The sequence below is a fragment of the Artemia sp. Qi Xiang Cuo genome, chromosome 15, assembly GCF_049724085.1.
Source record: "Artemia sp. Qi Xiang Cuo chromosome 15, ASM4972408v1, whole genome shotgun sequence".
In the NCBI taxonomy this organism is placed as follows: domain Eukaryota; kingdom Metazoa; phylum Arthropoda; class Branchiopoda; order Anostraca; family Artemiidae; genus Artemia; species Artemia sp. Qi Xiang Cuo.
In genome coordinates, this window is record NC_142808.1 from 14265779 (window position 1) to 14285859 (window position 20081).

The window sequence follows — 20081 nt, forward strand, 5'->3', positions numbered from 1 at the left end:
ACTGTATTTGTGTTTAGTTCACTATGATATACAATATGACAATTTAACCTCTTAGTTGCCCTGTCATTACCGCCTTTACCTTTAAATACACCATTCCGAAATTCTTAAAGGTGTAATGTAAAATTTAAAAGATTAATGATTAAAAGAATAAATTAGGTTATGTTGAGATCGGTTCAATATGTTTCTACAAGACCATTATTGTTTTAACTATCAATTTTTTTCCAAATTTATCTTTTTTACTGTTTTGAGAACCATTGACCTAGACCATCAAAAGTGACAAGACCAATCAAAGCAACTAAGGCAAAAGTCCCTGAACAAATGTCTGAAGCAATGATAAACGAAAATAAAATAAAAGAGGTATGTATTTAAAATATTAGCAAAACCAACAATTAAAACAAGAAAAAAATGAAACTGAAGAATAAAGAAATATTCTGTTAAAAGACAAGTGGCAGCGAGAATACGATTCAAAAATGAAAGTGTAGGAAAAAAACATGCGGTTACAAGACATGCGACAATGAGGATCAGAACGAATCAAAACGAATCAGAGAAATGTTTGGTTAGAAGACCGCGAGAACAAAGAAGTATGCAGTTAGAAGATAATCAGCAACGAGAATTCCAAGCAACAGCAGGAATCAGAACTTGCTAATGTAGAAAGTGAAGAACAAAAAATTATAGGGTTGGCAGACACGCTAAAGCAAGTATAAAGAGTGTCAAAAATGACAGTGAGGAACAAAGAACTGTGCTGTCATAGGACAGCAAGAACGAGTCAAAAATGAAAGTGCATAAGAAAAAAAGGTATTTGTGTACAGAATGGTATACACTCAAGAACGAACCGGTTTTATCTGTCTGTATTAAGAGATAATTAGCTTACGCTCAGTGGAAAACAAATGTCGGGTGACAGAATACATTGGCCTCATATAGTTTGGGCTATATACTTAAACTTTTGGGTGTGGGGTTAAAGTATTTGGACAGCGTGAAGTTATAAAACAATTCCTACTTCATAATATGTAGAATAATTACAGCTAACATATTTTGCATGCAGACCCGCTATACTTTACGCCCCTCCCCCTAATGTACAAAAAACAGCCCAAATTTGTTTCTAAAGTATTATATTTTCATTATATTTTGGTATATGTCAGTAGGATTGACCTAACTTCTCTTCTCGAGTGTGTGCCATTATGAACACAAGTACCGAAAAAAAATATTATGTTAGAAGAACAGCACCATCACAATCTTCGATGCTAACTAACTGTGGCGTAAAACGAAGTAAAAACCTATAAAGATTGTGTAAACTATGCAAGTGTTATTTACAAGTCAATGGGACCCTTCAACTCTGTATGTATTCACTGTGGACTCCACCATTATCCCACAGGAAAAGTAGCCAACAAAGATGATCTACTTGGGGACTGTTGCCTGCTTGGTCGAATTGTATTCCTGCATCAACAATTTCCAAATGAATTTTTTTGACCTGTTATTGAGCATCATTTGCTTTCTAAAGAGTTCCACAAACAAATACGAAACTTGAACTCATGTCTTACCTTAACCTTCATTCAACTTAAGCAATGATCGAACCAAAAATAATCGTAATGTTTTCAGCTTCAAAATTACTGGACAAATTTATCACAAAATCAATTTAGTGGCACATCCATCGCAGACCCCTGAAGGTGATTTTGAACCCATTCATATGGCCGAATGTAAATTTTAGATCCCAATGGAGATGTTAAAGAACACCTTTCACATCTTTTAAATTATTAGATGAATCGTAACTCAACACATCTCTAGGAAGAAATATTGTGAGATTTTTAGAGAGAAATTTAGAGAGAAAACTCTAACCTGTCTAGTTTAAAAGAGACCAATGCCAAATTTCTGAAATTAGCCTAGATTTTCCTACACAATTAAAATATTAGCCCTTGAGCAGTAAAGTCCTAAGACAATCTATAAAAATGAAAGATATCTGGGCTAAAATGAGTAGAATCATAAAAAGACAAATGAAAACCAAAATAGCCTAGGCAATCTTACACTTAAGGTTTCAGCCACAGGAATTGTATTTTTCCAATCCTTGGATAATTTATGAAGGACAAATACAGCTGGTTTCAGCTTCAGAGCTGTTTAACTATTTAATAAAGGAATAGCTCCTTTTTTCGGTTGTAAAATTAAATTTAATTAATTAATTAATTAATTAAAAGTTAATTAATTAAATTTTATTAAAGTTAATTAATTAATTAAAAAGGAAAAGTTAATTAATTAAATTTTTTTTAATGTTTTTCTATAGAAGGAAAACAATCTACATATGACTGACATGACATGTGTATATAGACTGACATGTATATATATATATATATCTTATTTATATATGTTTATTTATATGCTGGATTAGATTTTGCTTAAAAATTTAATATATAGAGGGGTCCCCGCAAAAAAAATTCCAATCAGGCCCCGTACCTAATCGACCTGGCCCTGTTTGGTAGGATGTACGGTTGTACAGTTAACATTTCCCTCTCAACGATTTTCAGCAATGGTTAAAATCATTCTTCAGGCTAAATTATCTTCTAGAAAAAGATGGCTCTGCTGTTTCAAGTCCTAAGTTCATGGTAAATATAAATATTGAAATATTATTTATAAATATTATAAATATTATTGAATTTGCTGCTACGAAGATAACTTCTTGTGTTAAATAAAATGTCAATTTGCCCGTTGAATCGAATATAATATACTGGGCATCATTTCGTTTGGTTTATTTATTTAATAATACAACGCTAAACAAAGAGCTTATTGCTTCATTATTGAACTTTTTTCTTCCTCTTTTGGTCACATAACTCTTTAGGCCTTTGTAATGTACAAAAAACGTCAACATTATCATGATGAAGAATCAAGTATATTTTTTTAAAGCAGAGCTCATTATTTTCAGCATGTACATTGACGACAATCAATTTATTTTTACTGTTCTAGTTTGACGCTTATTTTCTTCCCCATTTATCGATTTCAATTCTATTTCATCTAAAATTATACAAATTTATATCTAAACCACTTTTTAAAACAGCAGTTGATGATTGATTTTATCAATTGCTTTTTATAGTTTTCAGTATAGCGCGAATTATATTTTAGCATTTGAGGCGGTCTTAAGGGAGCGGGAGAAGAAGTTTTATTTGCTGTAATTCTTTTTCTAATAACTATGACTTTATTAACAATCCAGTTTCTATTCCTTTTAGTTCTTCTTCTTTATTCATTCATAGTAATGTCTATCTGTTTTAAGCTTGATTTGTTAAAGGACTATTTTTGCCAGCCTGAAATTTCAGTCTCACTCTTTACTTCCCTTTAACAGGAGTTTTTATTTATATTTAATTATCAGATAAAATTTTTTTTATTTATTTTATTTAATTATTTTAGATAATCTTCTAAGATAACGTAACTTTCTCCGAAAATTTGAGAAAGCTGAGAGTTAATAAGAATTTTGATTTAAAAGAGATTGGACAAAACCTTTGTTTGTTTTATTTGCCTTTTTTGCCCTTTCCCTTTGTAATTTTCGGCTTGGTCTTTTCTTTATATTTCCGATCGTATGAAATTTTAGTCTTGCTCTTTACTTTTCTTTAGGACATTATTTTTAATTAACTAGAGTCAACAATAACGCACTTTCCTCGAACAGTTTGAGAACGCTGGGATTTGATAAGAATTTAAATTTAAAAAAGATTGGATAAAACCTGTATTTGTTTTATTTGTCCTTTTTTTCCCTTTCCCTTAGTCATTTTCCTGCCTGGTCCTTTCTTTGTATAACTATTTCCACTCGTTTCAAGTTTTAGTCTTGCTCTTTACTTTTCTGTAAGACATTTTTTGCTTAATTTACAAGAATAACGCATCTTTCTCCAACAGTTTAAGAATGCTGAGAATTGATAAGAGTCTAAATGTAAAAAAAAGTTGAATAAGATCCCTATTTGTTTTGTTTACCCTTTTAATACTTTTAAATTATACAATCGTCAATTTACATGTAGAGATGAGTGGTTACTTCTTTAGATATCTCTAAACGAAAATCTAGTAGACCATCCGGGCCATATCTTATACTTCCGTGACTGTATTTGTCAATTCAAACTTAAAAAGAAGTATTTGCGTTCCTCATTAAACAATATGGAGAAGAATTGCATGTGAGGGTCAAGAACTTCCGTATTTCATAAGATGAAAAACAGATTTGTTTTTCTTATTCAAGATTATCTGGTCACTGACACTTCCTTCAGCGGGCCTCCTCTTTGTAAACTCAAGCGTAAAATTGTTGCTAATCATGCGGTTATGAACATTTTGTGAAACTCATAACGCAGTAAATACGGTTTCTCGACAGTTCCACCATTTTTTTTTTAAATCCTTGCATCAGGCTTGGAAAGAATTCAAGGGGTTGATTCTGTCTGGGGTTAAGTAACAGTGTGCAAACACGTCCAGGAAAATGATAAGCCGAAGAAAGACTGTCATTAGCGATTTAAAGTCGCTAGGGGGGGTGAGAGTGATTGAGTCATCGACTCCCCTAAGATAGATCCAAAGAGCCCTCTAAAAGCTCCACACGTTTAAAGTGAAGCATATGTCAAAGAATAGGATAAGCTGATTAGAGTGGAAGCTCAATTTTGCCCATTAGAAGAAAAAAGAAAACCTACACTAGAATTTACACTAGTGATCACAAAATTAGAAGAAGCAGAGATCATGTTATTTATTTTTCGGAATGATCAGCATGAGGATAGGGATGATTTCGTTATTGAACGCTCGATCTTGAATTAATAGAAGCCTAATTAAAATATGAATTTTACTTAATACTTTATAACCTCTTTAATGACAGACTTTTAGTGAAAGAACACAATAGCTTGAACACATATAGGAAAGAACATAACACAGGAAAGAAGAACATATAGGACATATAGGAAAGAACGCAATTTAAATAGTCTATGTTCTGCGCAAAAACTTAACCCTAAGCTTACAATACAAAAATAATACTTTAGAATATTTGGGGGAGGGGCGCAGCTAAGAATAAAGGCCAATTATTTTGAAAATATAAGAGATTCTAGAAAAGCTGTAACGTTCTCTTGATTTTGGTCAATAATGTGCCAAAGATGACTCTAATCAGTGTCTCTCACTCTGTTGCCTAATCTACCGTACTTAGTAAAAAAATATGTATATCAATAAGTCTGATTTTGGTCTAATTAACTACCTGTAAGGGTAATCGGATTAGGTAAATGCCAAGTAGTTTGTATATATTTATAAATTTATTGCCCATAATAAATGTAAAATACAACACTGATGGAGTATAAAGAAAGAAAATGGAAATAAACAAATAAACTCTGACAAATACAAACAAAACCAAAGCAAAAAAGAATTGACAAGAGAAAAAAATACAAATATGAAAAAAAACGTCATTTTAGGCCTTCAAGATACGGTACTATGAATTTTGATGTCGAAAGCCAGCGTTTCCAATTGTTTCCGAAACAAAGAAAAGAAGATACAACGAATTTTATAAAAAGTAGATCCTTCAAAAATGTCCTGAGAACTGAATAAGACACGGGGAAACGGATTAAACCAAACAGCTGGCCGTGCTAAGTTTTTTTTTGGGGGGGGGGGAATGTAAATTTGAATTTTAACAAATGTGACACAGTGCCTTTTAATTTACATTGTTGCAGTGTCTATTAAAGAGTTAGGATGAATCGCCGTTCAAAGTGTGGGGGCCAAAGTTGTGGGGGCTTAACCATTCTATTACAGGAACACTGCATATCAATTTCAATCAGAGTTCATTTGACGTCCCTTCAAATGAACTCTATCATAAATAGGGAAATAGCGTTTCACTATATGATTCATTTTTTTTTCTCCCAAGGCTGTACTATAATTTTGTACAGCCTGACAATGCCCCCCCCCCCCATGATGGAAACATATATAGCCCTAAAAATACATTGGCTTTTGTTTTTCCAATGTTTGTTCTGTTGTGAAACCCGTTACCCTTTGTAGACTCCAGATCAGGGTTGCCACCACGGTCAGTTCCTAAAGTGCTGTAATTACCCAAATTTGCGTGCTACACAGCGATTTTCGGTGCTATAGTAAAAAAATGACTGTAATAGTGCTAAAAAATCCCTTTTGTGGTATTTTAGCACTATATCAACAACCCTGATTACGTGCTACAGGTCTACACATAATAAAATAGTGCAAAAATAGCGCTTTCGTGTTACAGGTGGCAATCCTGCTCCAGATGGAGTGCTATACATGTAGTGGAAAAGATCCGAAATTACATTGGCGATTTGTAAAACTTTCAGGACTAATTGAAACGGCATCTCGCCAATTTTTGTCATAAAACGACACCACTAACTTTTATTCTTTTATAATTAATTACATCATGACTGTGAAATTCATGAATATCATGAAAAACTTTACACCAAATTAGGTAAAAGAAAATGTGAAGACTTTTTCCGCCAACACTTTCGTTTTCATACGTGATGACATTCTTTGATCAGTTACACCTTACACTGCATCTTTTTTCATTTTCTGACCTACATTTTTCCAAACTCCCAAACAAAAGAAACTGATTTCCTTATCCGCTCAGTCAAGTGTCGCTATGAATAAAGAAACAGCTCTTAAACGTCATGGATTAGGTATGGTGCCAATTTAAAATTTTTCTAAGGTAGAACCGCTATTTGGCTTCGTAATCATAATAAACCTTTAGCCATGGGCGGTAATACCATGAAATTCTCACTGGGAGGGGTAGGGGCGTAATTTGCTATGGGGCAAATGTCCACCAAACCCCAGGTTTCCCCCTCCCCGGCTGAAATTTAGCATCTTCAAAAATCGTATCAAAACTAAAATAGGCCTACATAATTCATAGAGCCACAGAAACAGATAGGTTTTCTTTAGTATATCTTTGACTTTATGGTAATATATGCCTCATTTTTTGTTTTTTACTGTCATTTTAGCTTGAATTGAATAAATTGGCTCGAGATTTGACCCCCCCCCCCCACAATTTTTATGAAACTACGCCACTGGAGACGGGGGTAGTATGTGATAACACCCCAATGCAATAGTGAGCCCTTTTACTATGGCCCACAGCTGTCAGGGTTTGACATTCACTTATTTCAATCCATGATGATGCCCACTTTTTTTTTTTTTTTTATGTATAATTTTTTTCCTTAGGAAGGTCAATGGTTTAGATACACATTCTATTGTAACAGCCACTCTTGACTATAAATATTTTAATTATATTTACAGGAAAAAAAATGTTTCAAAAGCTGGTTAAGCAAGTTTACGAAGTTCAAATAGAACGTTCTAACTTTCCGCCAGATTATATCTGTGTCTGTTGGCAATTCGATACAGCTTTAAAAGAATATAACCAAGAGATTTCTCAGTTGGTGAAGAAAAGAATAATACAAACATGTATGCTTTGCTGTCCTGAATGAAACAAAGATAAAAACGAAGTGCAAGCAATTGAAAAAAAACAATTAAACGGAAAAGACAACCAATCCTCTCTTAGTAAAAAAAAGACAAATAAAAATCCTTACCTTATAAAAATTTTAAAATCCAAAAATTTCAACTAAAAATTAAAAAAAAATTCAATGTTCAAAGGCAAACAAGCAGGTATTCCACTTTTGTTATTATTATTATTATTTTTTAATAGTCACAAATCTAAATAGAGGATTCAAAAATATTTTTTAATGCACGAAGGCAAACAAATGAATACTTCATTTTTTTTTTTTTTCTTTGATTTAATTGTATTGGGGTCAAACCAAAAGAATATATGCTAATAAAATCGTATTTCATAATAATTACTACCATTTAAAATAGGAATTAATCTTTCTTTTTTTATTTCAGCGCAAGGAAGACATATTCGACCAATACACTGCGTTAACAAAGCTACTCAGGAATCAGGAATATGCATGTTTGCATGGCATTGTCTTAAAGCCAACGGAACACACCTAGGAACATGTGTGGATAGATTTTATTTTGGATCTTGTTGTCAAATTACAGAGGGCGGAAGTGATCCTGAAACAGAAAAACCATCAAAAACTACAGAAGCTGAAATAAATCCTAATTCAATAGAATCTACAAATCAAGTTGGGATATGGCCAGATGATTCATCCAAGTTTGCTGAAGTTACTACAAAACTACCAAACAAACCAATGACCGAATCTACAGAAAAACCTTACGATTTATCTGACAGACCTGTGTCAGCAGGGAGCTTTGAGAGTGCAACTACTAAAAACTTGACAGGAAAACCTAGTAAGCAAGTCACTTCCTCACCTGTAACTACCAAAACCCCACCTAGCACTGTATCATTGACTTTGAGTCAAGAATTAATTACTGCACTACCCACTATTGTGTCTACTTTAGAGCCATCTGCTAATATTACTACTGAAGCACCTAAAACTACATCGGTACTTACGTCTATGCTACGTTCTTCAACCAAAGCCCCGATCACTATTTCAAGCTCTCAAGCTTTACCTCTAGAGCCGGTAGAGATTACTCCTCATCCAGAAATCCCTACCGATGCTAAACCAGTCCCTGTTATATTAAACATTCAGAGCTCTGTACCTCTTGGACCATTTACAACCCTATCAAGTACTTTGAGACCTAGCACTGCACCAACTAACCTTCAAACTGATATCAAGCCACCCATAAAACTGGAAGTTAGTACTAACCCACCTGAAAATCTTAGTGATAATGTCGAAACAATCGATAATGCTCAACAAATTCATATGGACATTAAAGTGCAAAGCTCATTTAGTCCGATGGAAGTTACAACAAGCTTAAACAATGAAGACACAACTCTTTATCAACCTCCAGCTGAAGATAGCACAGATTCTCTTTATTATGAGGTTCTTGCCTCGACCAATGCAGAATTGTTGCTAAATGAAGAGTTTGAAACAACTTTGTTTCCAGAAACGGAAACAGCTGATGACACTACGCTTATTGCTTTTACAGATACTCCAGAGGAAGATGTGTCTACTGCAGTTCCAGATGTACGACCGACTTTACAGGCTGTTATTGTTCAAGAAAGTACAAATCAATTACATGCAGTTAATGTAAGTCAAGTGCTTATTGAAAAGACCAAAGTACCAAGTTTTGTTCCAGTTGAAGCTGCGATTGATTCTCTGGTCGTGGAAACGGAAAGTGAAACAGACTCACCTATAGAAACATCCAATTTTCAAATTGATGCAGCTACTGCACATTCAGTCACTGAAAATATCACAGCAGCTTTAGTAACCAAAAATAAGCCTCAAACCACAGAAGAAAGCAGCACACAAGTCCAAGTAGAAGTTATTCCACCTTTAATAAACTCTAGCACCGAAATTTCTTCCTCAAAAGTACCAGATCACGGTACTGAGGGCATTGCAACAGACGTATCAATAAAAGAATCCATTATAAGTAGCCAAAATGCATCTGAAGGGCCTACCGTAGTTATATCTACAATCAAACCTGCTTCTTCAGTTGTTGGAAATGAGACCAGCACAATCAGTTCAACAGTAAGTGTTTCATCCAATGCCTCTACTATCTTGTCCCAAAGCACAGAACCTTCTGTTATCACAACAACAGAAACTTTAATAAAATTAGAGAACGCTCAAGTTCATGTGACTCTTCTAGAAAATAAAACAAATATTATTGATACAGTAAACAGCATAATGAATATAGTATTGAACTTAAATAATAGTTTAGTTTCAAACTCGGTTTCATCTACCACAAAGCGACCCATATCTTCTGACAAACCTTTGGTCACAACACAACCCATAGAAGTTACCAAAAGCTCAACAACTATTCCCACGACACAAACAACTACCACGAAAGTTCCTGAGTCAACACCAACACTAAACTTGACGTCGATAAAAATAGCAACATTAGAAAAAGAATCAGTGACGTTACAATCAGCACCATCGTCAATACCAACTACAATAAAATTAACCACCAAGACTGCTCCAACGTCAATAGTAGCCCCATCTGAAGCACCAGTAAAGGAGACTACTACGACCACCGTAACCATGCCACCAACCAGACCTACAACTACCACCACAACGACAGCTGAACCTACAACTACAACGACAACAACTGAACCTACTACCACGACAACGACAGTTAAGCCTGTAAAGACAACAACCGAGCTTCCTACGACCACAACCGAAGATTTCATAGCACCTTATGATCCCGAAGGGTACAAGAAAAGTAAGTAGATAGTAACTTATTCACATTCGAACGTAAACACATGTTCTATGTTTTAGGTAAGGCACGTACAACTTCATTTATTGTGAAAGGGTGGTGTTTTCGAAAAAAAGCACATTAAAACGGTCGAAATATATGACAAAAACAAGGAAGGAATCTTATTAATCTTGAGATATTGGGAAGTGAGAACGGACCCAAAGTCCCGGTGTACTTGCCCTTTCTTACACTTGTAGTCGTCACATGTAATCTTTTTTAGTAGTGAAGGATCTACAAGCCTTGTAGCAAACAAAAAATTGCTTTTCATGAAGTGTAACTCCTTTTTTGATGCCTATAAATTTTGATAATAGTCAACATCAAATTATAATTATAGTACAAAATTAGAAAGTCTTATTATTTTGAAAGAAATGAATTAAGAATTGAAGAAACAGGGGCCTTTTTTAATAGCATCAAATGATATTAGAATATTCCGCCATATCACTAACATCCATAAAAAAAAAAAAAAAAAAAAAAAAAAAAAAAAAAAAAAAAAAAATTATTTATAGTCGATTGGGGTGGGGAGGGAACTGACCTCCTTTGCCTTCCTTGAGCGCACCCTTACCTTAAAATACTAGACAAATACATTTAGATAGCTGAGGACCGAAACTAAAACACTTCTTTTAGAGAGAAAGGGGATATTCATAAAGTCTTATCGGAGAGGCTTAGATAAAAAAAAAAGTGTCTTGCGAGAAACCAAGGTCGTATCCATGGTTTTTTCGGGGGGGGGGGGTACAACTTTAAAAGAAAACCTGAAATATTTGTTTACATGCTTTTCTGTTAGGTCTTTACGAGACGAATCTTTTACAGAAATGCATGATACGACCTTGACAGAAATGCATAATATTTCCTCGAACCTTTTAAAACAAATGTCACAAGTTTTTGGTTTTCTAAGGGGGTAAAGCCTAACTACTTTGCCCTGTGGGTCCCTTTGGACATTTATATTAGAGCCTTGGGGCTACATAATTAATCGCCATCTTCAGCGAGAAGAGGTGTGTTGAAAAGCCGCATGAAAAGTAAAATATTGGGATATAAAGGGCGCATTTTTACTCTCTGTAAACAATATTATCTATTATTAAGGACGGAAAGGCAATATGATCGTAACTAGACTAAAACTAGAACTAGATTAAGTTGTGCCCTTCCCCCTCAACACCCATAATCAATAAGCTACTTTTCTGCAACACTGTAGAACTTCTTTTTGTGCCTTTAGTAGGCACATTTCTGGTGTTGGGTTTTCTGTTTGTTGATACATTCACCATTTCTATCTAACGGGCGATTTGTGGCTAAATGAGTATGATTTAAATGAAGGATTCTGATCCAAACTTTCTGGCCAAACTCCAGATACATCTCCGCCTTACAGCGTTTTGATCTTAAATAGTTCATTGTACCTCGTTGTTTCATTATTTTATAATGCAGTTTAAAATGCACATCCGCTTTGTAATACAGTAGAGCTTTCCGACTATGTTCTTCTTTCTGGTATACTTTAAGTACTAAACTGTAATTTCAGGGATTTTTCGTACCCGCTTAGCAGAACAGGTTCTAACAATTTTCCTAAATCTCATATTCTAAATTGTTTTAATTTTGTATTTAATCGATGTTGTAGAATCTTAAGAAATTCAGAGTGAGGCTAGTTGTAAGCTTTCTTTAGATCTTTTATGTCTAGTATCAGCCGTCTGCAGCATTTAAGAGTTAGTTCTTTTAGTCCTTTTAGTTAGTTCCTTTAGTTTGTTAGTTTAGTTAGTTCTGAGAGTAGAGGATAGCCTAAAAGGATCTCTATCATTCTTCTCCAGAACCACTGATGCAGGTCGCTATAAACTACAAATAAAAACTTTCGTTATAATTCTGTTAGAATTGTTAGAATAGGTTTTAAAATTTAGTTTTTGGGATTCAGATGCTGAATTTCCACTTTCCTTTGGAAATTAAAAACCAAAAATACACAAAACTGAAATATAATCCGTTAGCTTTGGAATATATATTAAACTTTTCTATTAATTCAATCCAATTTAATTTTATAAGAAAATGATATAACACATAACGTTCGTCCAAGTGGCTGCCAAAAGAAAGACATAAAAGCACTTGATACTGGGCGACCACATATATAACAAAACAAAACTCTTAACAAACGAAAAAAAAATTAGAAATAATAAATAAACAGTGAAATTAATGACCAATCTCTAATCATTAAAAAAACAAAAAAAAATCATCTATAAACCAAGACTCATGAGAAAATTTTTCTATTAAAAGAAAACTGTTCTATTAAAATAAGCTTTTTTACGATTGAGTCGAAATTGTTGTACGTTCGGTCAAATAAGCTTTATCTGGTCACCTAGGCCTATCCCAAAACATCTTGTACATTTGCAGTGTGTTTCCTTACATTTTGTGTACTCAGCTGGAATGTCGGTACAAAACCTAAAACGTGCCTTATTTGATTGACTTTTGCTGCAATATTCAATGGACAAAACTTGTGATAGCATAGAATAAACTCCAAGTAAACATAAATGTTTGAACAAAATAGGGTATTTTGGCCCCAAAAAGGTTTTATTTTCTTTTATTTTGCTTAAATTAACGTTAAATAATATTATGTTGGGAAAAAACATGGGTAGCGCTTAAAATAACATTATTCGGCTTCAAGTGATATAAATTCTTTGGTCTAAAGTCAACAATTTGGTCTTCTGTTATTGATCCCATCAGCTAAGCGCGTATTCGGGGGGGGGGGACGAGATTTCAACCCTCCCCCGAAATTTGTCCGACTCGTAAAAACGTAACAATAATGCATATAACTTAATTTTTGATGTGTTTTTATCCCCCTCCCCCCCCCCTCGAAAAAAATATCCCTCCATCGAACAAAAAATCTTGGATAAGCCCTTGCCATCAGCTATGCCAATCTGTATGATAATTCTGGTGTAGTGCAATATAAAATTACAACTAGGCCCTACTACTAAGCTAATACTATTAACTAACTGCAGCACAAAGCTGCCCGAGGCAAACACAGATGCGCCTGCCCCTCGTCCATTCCAATCTATTTGAATCTTATAGTAAAATATGCAATATAAAAATAAAATGTTGAAAATTGAAGAAAAATTCTAATAAAAAGCTTACCTTGGTATACATTGCTCAAAATTGATAAAAACTGAAAACCTTCATTAAAGTCAGGTTTTTCTTTTTACACAAAAGCAAAAATCTGATTAAAAACCAATATTGTGCGATAAGTCAAGTTTTGGTGCAAACTGAAATTTGGGAAAACTACATGGGTGATATTGATCTTTATTAAGTATGTGGAGAAAAAAAAGATGGCTCTCATGTGAAAACAGTGATTTTCCTTGTTGTTCAAGCCAAGGGATTTTCATTGCTGTTCAAGCCAAGGGACTATAAGTCTCCTGAATAGGGTTTCCGGCCCTATTCCAAACATCTGACAATTCCAAAAGTGCACTTTTGTTTCGCTCCGACGCCAGTTTGGGGTTGCAGACTTTATTTTTAAATACAGGTTGTTTTAGAGTCGTGTTAGTCCTTTACTAGGCTGCAGCTCCTGCTGCAAACATGATATACAAAAAATTATTTATATAGATCCTCACATCTGAGCTTAATCCATTCTAAACATAGTGAATAACTATAATGTGAATACCATCACATAGTGAATACCATCACATTCAACCTATTGGGTTGAATAAACCCATAAACGCAAAACCCCTATGCCTTCCCAAGGCCAGAACAAAATTTGCACTTTACTGAAAAAAATATAAATCTTTTTACTTTTAGTACTTAAATAAATCAAATAATTTTAACATTTTGTTTACTAAATATCACTATATGTATATTAAACTAACAATGCACATTCAATTGTATTTTTTCAGTAAAGTACAAATTTTCTTCTTGCCTTGGGAAGGCATAGGGGTTTTGAGCCCAACTTATGTTAATTTCTGCTCATTTTGAGTTTGACTCGGTTAATTATTGTTATTTCTGTTCGTTTTGGGTTTTATTTATTTATCGATGCTGATTCGTGGTAGTTTCAAGCTTGGTAGATTATTTGATTTTATTTTTGCTTATTTTTTGTTTAATGGAGTTCTTTACTTTTCTTTGAAAAACTTTTTTTGTGGAAAAAGTTTTTTTTGATTAATTTCTGTTCGTTTTATATTGACATAGTTTTTTCAGGGAAAAAGAAAATAGTTTCGTTTTTTAAGACTTTATAGTTTGGCCTGCTATTTGTATGCGGGAGAAAATTTTTCAGTAATTTTTAACAACATACACCCTTTTAAAAATCTGGACACAAATAGTACTGTTTAACTTAAGTTTTATAATTCCTCTTGTTGACCTGAAATGGAAAGCTTGATACCGTTCGCAAAAACATTTGTTTACTTTCTTTGATAGCTTGGATACACTTACACTATTTTGATTTGGTTAAATTTTAAGAGCAGAAGTAGCCTCGAAAGTTTGAACATAATAACCTCAGTCGTTCTTGGGATACTGCTGAGATGCCTTATTGGGAATTAGCATTATCACAGTACATTTTGATTTAATCTTATGGCAACATTTAGTTTTTAAACATAATGCGCAAATTGGAGGGTGGGAGTGGAAGGGGGATTATTTGCCCTCCAACCACTTTTGACTATTAAAAAGGGCATCAGCTCTTTCTATTTTCAATCGAATGAGCACCTTTCGAAGTTCCCACGACAACTCTTTCGATACCAAGTGCCCTGGTCTAAACAGCAACCACAACAAAAATGTTACTAATCACTTTGGACTATTAAAAAGGGCACTAGCCCTTTGAATTTCAAATCGAATGAGCCCTTTTCTGAGGTTTCTACCACAACACCTTCTATAAAACCTTATATGCCCCCAGGGCATAACCTAAAACCCTTTCCCTGAGGGCGGTGGCGGAGTATCCTCCTCAAAAACCCATATTCTATCTGGAAATCAACTACACTGAACAAAATGGGTATCTGAAAATTTTTATTGGATGTGTTTGGGGGAATGCTGGGGGTGGGGGGGGTCTAGTTGTCCTCCAATCACTTTCGACTATTAAAAAGGGTACTAGCCCTTTGTATCTCCAATTGAATGAGCTGTCTTTGAAGTTTCTACAACAACGCCTTCTATAAAAACATTATATGCCCCCTGGGCATAACTTAAAACCCTTGTCCTGAGGGTTGTGGGGGAGTGTCCTCCTAAAAAACATATTCTCTATCTGGAAATCAACTATGCTGAACAAAATAGCTATCTCAAAGTTTTAATTGTATGTGTTTGGGGGAAGGATGGGCGTGGAGGGGAGGGCTAGTTGCCCTCCAATCTCTTTTGACTATTAAAAACGGCACTAGCCCTTTGAATTTCCAATCGAATTAGCCTTTTTTGAAGTTTCTACGAGAACACCTTCTATAAAAACCTTATATGGCCCCAGGGCATAACTTAAAACCCTTGCCCCAAGGGTTGTGGTTTAGTGTCCTTCTCAAAAACATATTTTCTATCTGGAAATTAACTAGCCCACGCTAAACAAAATGGCTATCTCAAAATTTTGATTGGATGTGTTTGGGGGAATGATGGGCGTGGGGAGGGGCTAGTTCCCCTCCAATCACTGTATACTATTAAAAAGGGATCTGGCCTTTTGAATTTCCAATCGAATGAGCCTGTTTTGAAGTTTCTATGAGAACACCTTCTAATAAACCTTATATGCCCCCAGGGCATAACTAAAAACCCTTGCCCTGAGGGTTGTGTGGGAGTGTCCTTCTCAAAAATATATTTTATATCTTGAAATTAACTAGCCTACTTTAAACAAAATGGCTATCTCAAAATTTTGATTGGATGTGTTTGGGTGACTGATGGACGTGGAGTGGGGGGTTTTCTGCCCTCCAATCACTTTTGGCGATGAAAAAGGGCATTAGCCCTTTGACTTTCCAATGAAATGAGCCCCTTTTGAAGTTTCTATGACAATACCTTCTATAAAAACTTTATATACCCCAGGACATAACTTAAAACCCTTGCCCTGAGGGTTGTTGGGAAGTGCCCTCCTCAAAAACATTTTCTATCTGGAAATCAACTAAGCTGAACAAAATGGCTATCTCAAAATTTTGATTGGATGTGTTTGGGGGAATGATGGGCGTGGGGGAGGGGCTAGGTCCCCTCCAATCACTTTCGACTATTAAGAAGGGAACTAGCCCTTTGAATGTCCAATCGAATGAGCCTGTTTTGAAGTTTCTACGACAACGCCTTCTTATAAAAACCTTATATGCCCCCCAGGCATAACTTAAAACCCTTGCCCTTAGGTTTGTGGGGGAGTTTCCTCCTAAAAAATATATTTTCTATCTGTAAATCAACTAGACTATACTGAACAAAATGTCTATCTCAAAATTCTGATTGGATATGTTTGGGGGCATAATGGGCGTGGGGGGCTAGGTTCCCTCCAATCACTTTCAACTATTAGAAAGGGCACTAGCCCTTGGAATTCCAAATCGAATGAGCCTGTTTTGAAGTTTTTACGACAGCGCCTTCTATAAAAACCTTATATGCCCCAAGGGCATAACTTAATATCCTTGCCCTGACAATTGTGGGGGAGTGTCCTCCTAAAAACCATATTTTGTTTCTGAAAATCAACTACGCTAAACAAAATGGCAATCTCAAAATTTTGATTGGATGTGTTTGGGGAATGAGGGGCGTGGGAGGGGGCTAGTTGCCCTCCAATCACTTTTGACTATTAAAAAGGGCACTGGCCCTTTGAATTTCCAATCGAATGAGCCTGTTTTGAAGTTACTACGACAACGCCTTCTATAAAAACCTTATATGCCCCAAGGGCATAACTTAATATCCTTGCCCTGAGAATTGTGGAGGAGTGTCCTACAACACATTGTCGGTCTGGAAATCAACTACGCTGAACGAAATGGCTATCTCATAATTTTGATAGGATGTGTTTGGGTTAATGAGGGGCGTGGGGGGGGTCTAGTTGCCCTCCAATCACTTTCGACTATTAAAAAAGGCACTAGCTTTTTGAATTTCCAATCTAATGAGCCTTTTTTGAAGTTTCTACGACAACGCCTTCTATAAAAACTTTATATGGCCCCAGGGCATAACTTAAAACCCTTGCCCCAAGGGTTGTGGGGGAGCGTCCTCCTCAAAAAGATATTTTCTATCTGTAAATCAGCTACGCTGTCAAAATGCCTATCTCAAAATTTTGATGGGATTTGTTGGGGGGATTGCTAGGCGTGGGGGGGGGCTAGTTGCCCTCCAATCACTTTCGACTATTAAAAAGGGCACTAGCCCTTTGAATTTCCAATCGAATGAGCCTGTTTCGAAGTTTCTACGACAACGCCTTCTATAAAAACCTTCTATGCCCCCAGGGCATAACTTAAAACCCTGGCCCGGAGGGTTGTGGGGGACTGTCCTTCTCAAAAACATATTTTCTATCTGGAAATCAGCTACGCTGACAAAATCCCTATCTCAAAATTTTGATTGGACGTGTTTGGGAGAATGTAGGGCGTGGGGAGGGGGGCTAGTTGCTCTCCGATCTCTTCCGAGTATTAAAAAGGGCACTAGCCCTTTGAATTTCCAATCGAATGAGCTTGTTTTGAAGTTTCTACGACAACGCCTTCTATAAAAGCCTTATATGCCCCCAGGGCATAAATTAAAACCCTTGCCCTGAGGGTTGTGGTGGAGTATCCTCCTCAAAAACCTATTTTCTATCGGGAAATCAAATACCTTGAACAAAATGGCTATCTCACAATTTTGATTGGATGTGTTTGGGGGAAAGATGGGTGTGGGGGGGGGGGGGCTAGCTGCCCTCCAATCACTTTCGACTATTAAAAAGGGCACTAGCTCTTTAAATTTCTAATCGAATCAGGCTTTTTTGAAGTTTCTACGACAACGCCTTCTGTAAAAACCTTATATGCCCCCAGGGCATAACTTAAAACCCTTGCTCTGAGGGTTGTGCGGGAGTCTCCTCCTCAAAAACACATTTTCTATGTTGAAATCAACTACGCTGAACAAAATGGCTATGGCAAAATTTTGATTGGATGTGTTTGGGGGAATATTGGGCGTGGGGGGGGGGCGAGTTGCCCTCCAATAACTTTTGACTATTAAAAAGGGCACTAACCCTTTGCATTTCCAATCGAATGAGCCTGTTTTGAAGTTTCTACGACAGCACCTTCTATAAAAACCTTACATGCCCCCAGGGCATTACTTAAAACCCTTGCCCTGAAGGTTGTGGGGAAGTGTCCTCCTCAAAAACATATTTTCTATTTGGAAATCAACTACGCTCAACAAAATGGCAATCTCAAAATTTCGATTGGATGCGTTTCGGGAAATGATTGGCTTGAGGGGGGGGGGCGAGTTGCCCTCCAATCACTTTCGACTATTAAAAAAGGCACTAGAACTCTTGATTTCCAATCGAATGAAACCCTTTTGAAGTTTTTAAGACGACCCCTTCTATATGAAGTGCCCTGCTTTAAAGAAAAGAAATAATAAACTGTACATTGTGTCAACATTGATCTTGTATGCCCTCAGGGCATAACTTAAAACCCTTGCCCCGAGGGTTGTGGGGGAGTGTCCTCCTCAAAAATATATTTTCTATCTGGAAATCAACTACGCTGACCAAAATGGCTATCTCAACATTTCGATTGGATGTGTTGGGGGGAATGATGGGCGTGGGGGGGCTAGTTGCCCTCCAATCACTTTCTACTATTAAAAAGGGCACTAGCCACTCCCATTTCCAATCGAATGAGCCCTTTTAGAAGTTTCTACGACAACTCCTTCAATACGAAGTTCCCGGGTATGAAAAAAAAAAAAAAAAAAAAACACATTGTGCCCACATCTTTCTTTACTTAGGCAGCACTAGCGCGCTGCCTATGATCTAAGCCGTTTTTTTTCTAATAAATTTATTTGTCTTTATTTCAACATACAACAAGACTCTGGAGCATATGAGAAAAAAATGTATTCAAGTCAGTGACGGTTCTGGTCTTTCTTGCGCAGGGGGCAAAATCTTGATTAGTGCCCCCCCCCCTTTCTGTCTCCCAAAAATTCTTAGGCAAAATTTCAATAAAATTTTCATTTATTAACAAAATTTTTAATTTATTTAAATCTGACTTATCTTACTTTATCCGCAGAAAAATAATTAATTATCTCGTCCCAATTAATTACTTCCAATTCATTAATTCAATCTGCTTACTTTTTGCTTAAAATTCAATTTCAAATTGCTAAAATTCAGTCTGCTTACTTTTATTTTCAAGGAGTGGTGATGAAGATATCGGAAAAATGAAAACTTTGAAATCAATATGCTGATACATACTGCCAACTGCGCCCTCTACTTTATTTTAATTTAAATAAAATTTAAGAAATTGCAAAGTTATTATAACCGTTAGATCACTTATTTAAAATTGTTTGCCCCTAAAATTTCTGCGCACGGGGCAAGTACCCTCTCTGCCCCCCCCCCCATCTTAAACGGCCTCTGATTCAATTGCTGTTAGAGAATATACTTTTATTACCCTCCATTTCCTCGAATCATTAATATGTAGCAAAAAAAAAACTCCTACAAGCAAAAGGTAGGGTAGATAGATTACTGATAACACTTGTTGTTTTTGTAAAACACTTTTAATAGCGCCTGGAGCTTGCAATCGGGAATTCCATTAAAAAAAAATCCGATTGGACGGAGAGGGGTCCAAATCCCCAAAAATTGTTTGCTTTTTTTGAAAGAAATGCCCTGAAATCGCACATGCAAGCAACGGGGTAAAACTGCACCTGTAGAATTCGCCTCGGGTGATAATTTAAATGTAATAAATAAATAACCTAAACACAAGATTGGCTCATCATTATTTGGTATAAAAGAATGTGGCCAAACGTCAACTTGCTATCAACCCTATGTCATCCACCATACGCTCATTGCTAATCCGGGAGCATTCAAGTATAGTTACCACGTT

General features: G+C 35.7%; 1 protein-coding gene across 1 annotated transcript in view; it reads left to right on the forward strand.

The window, feature by feature from the left end:
• Positions 1 to 20081, forward strand: part of Np (serine protease notopleural) — an 86339-nt gene that overhangs the window by 37086 nt on the left and 29172 nt on the right. The window contains exon 3 of the mRNA XM_089101694.1: positions 7819 to 10161. Within this exon, the coding sequence (XP_088957820.1) occupies positions 7819 to 10161 (2343 nt within the window). The remainder of the gene's footprint in view (positions 1 to 7818; positions 10162 to 20081) is intronic.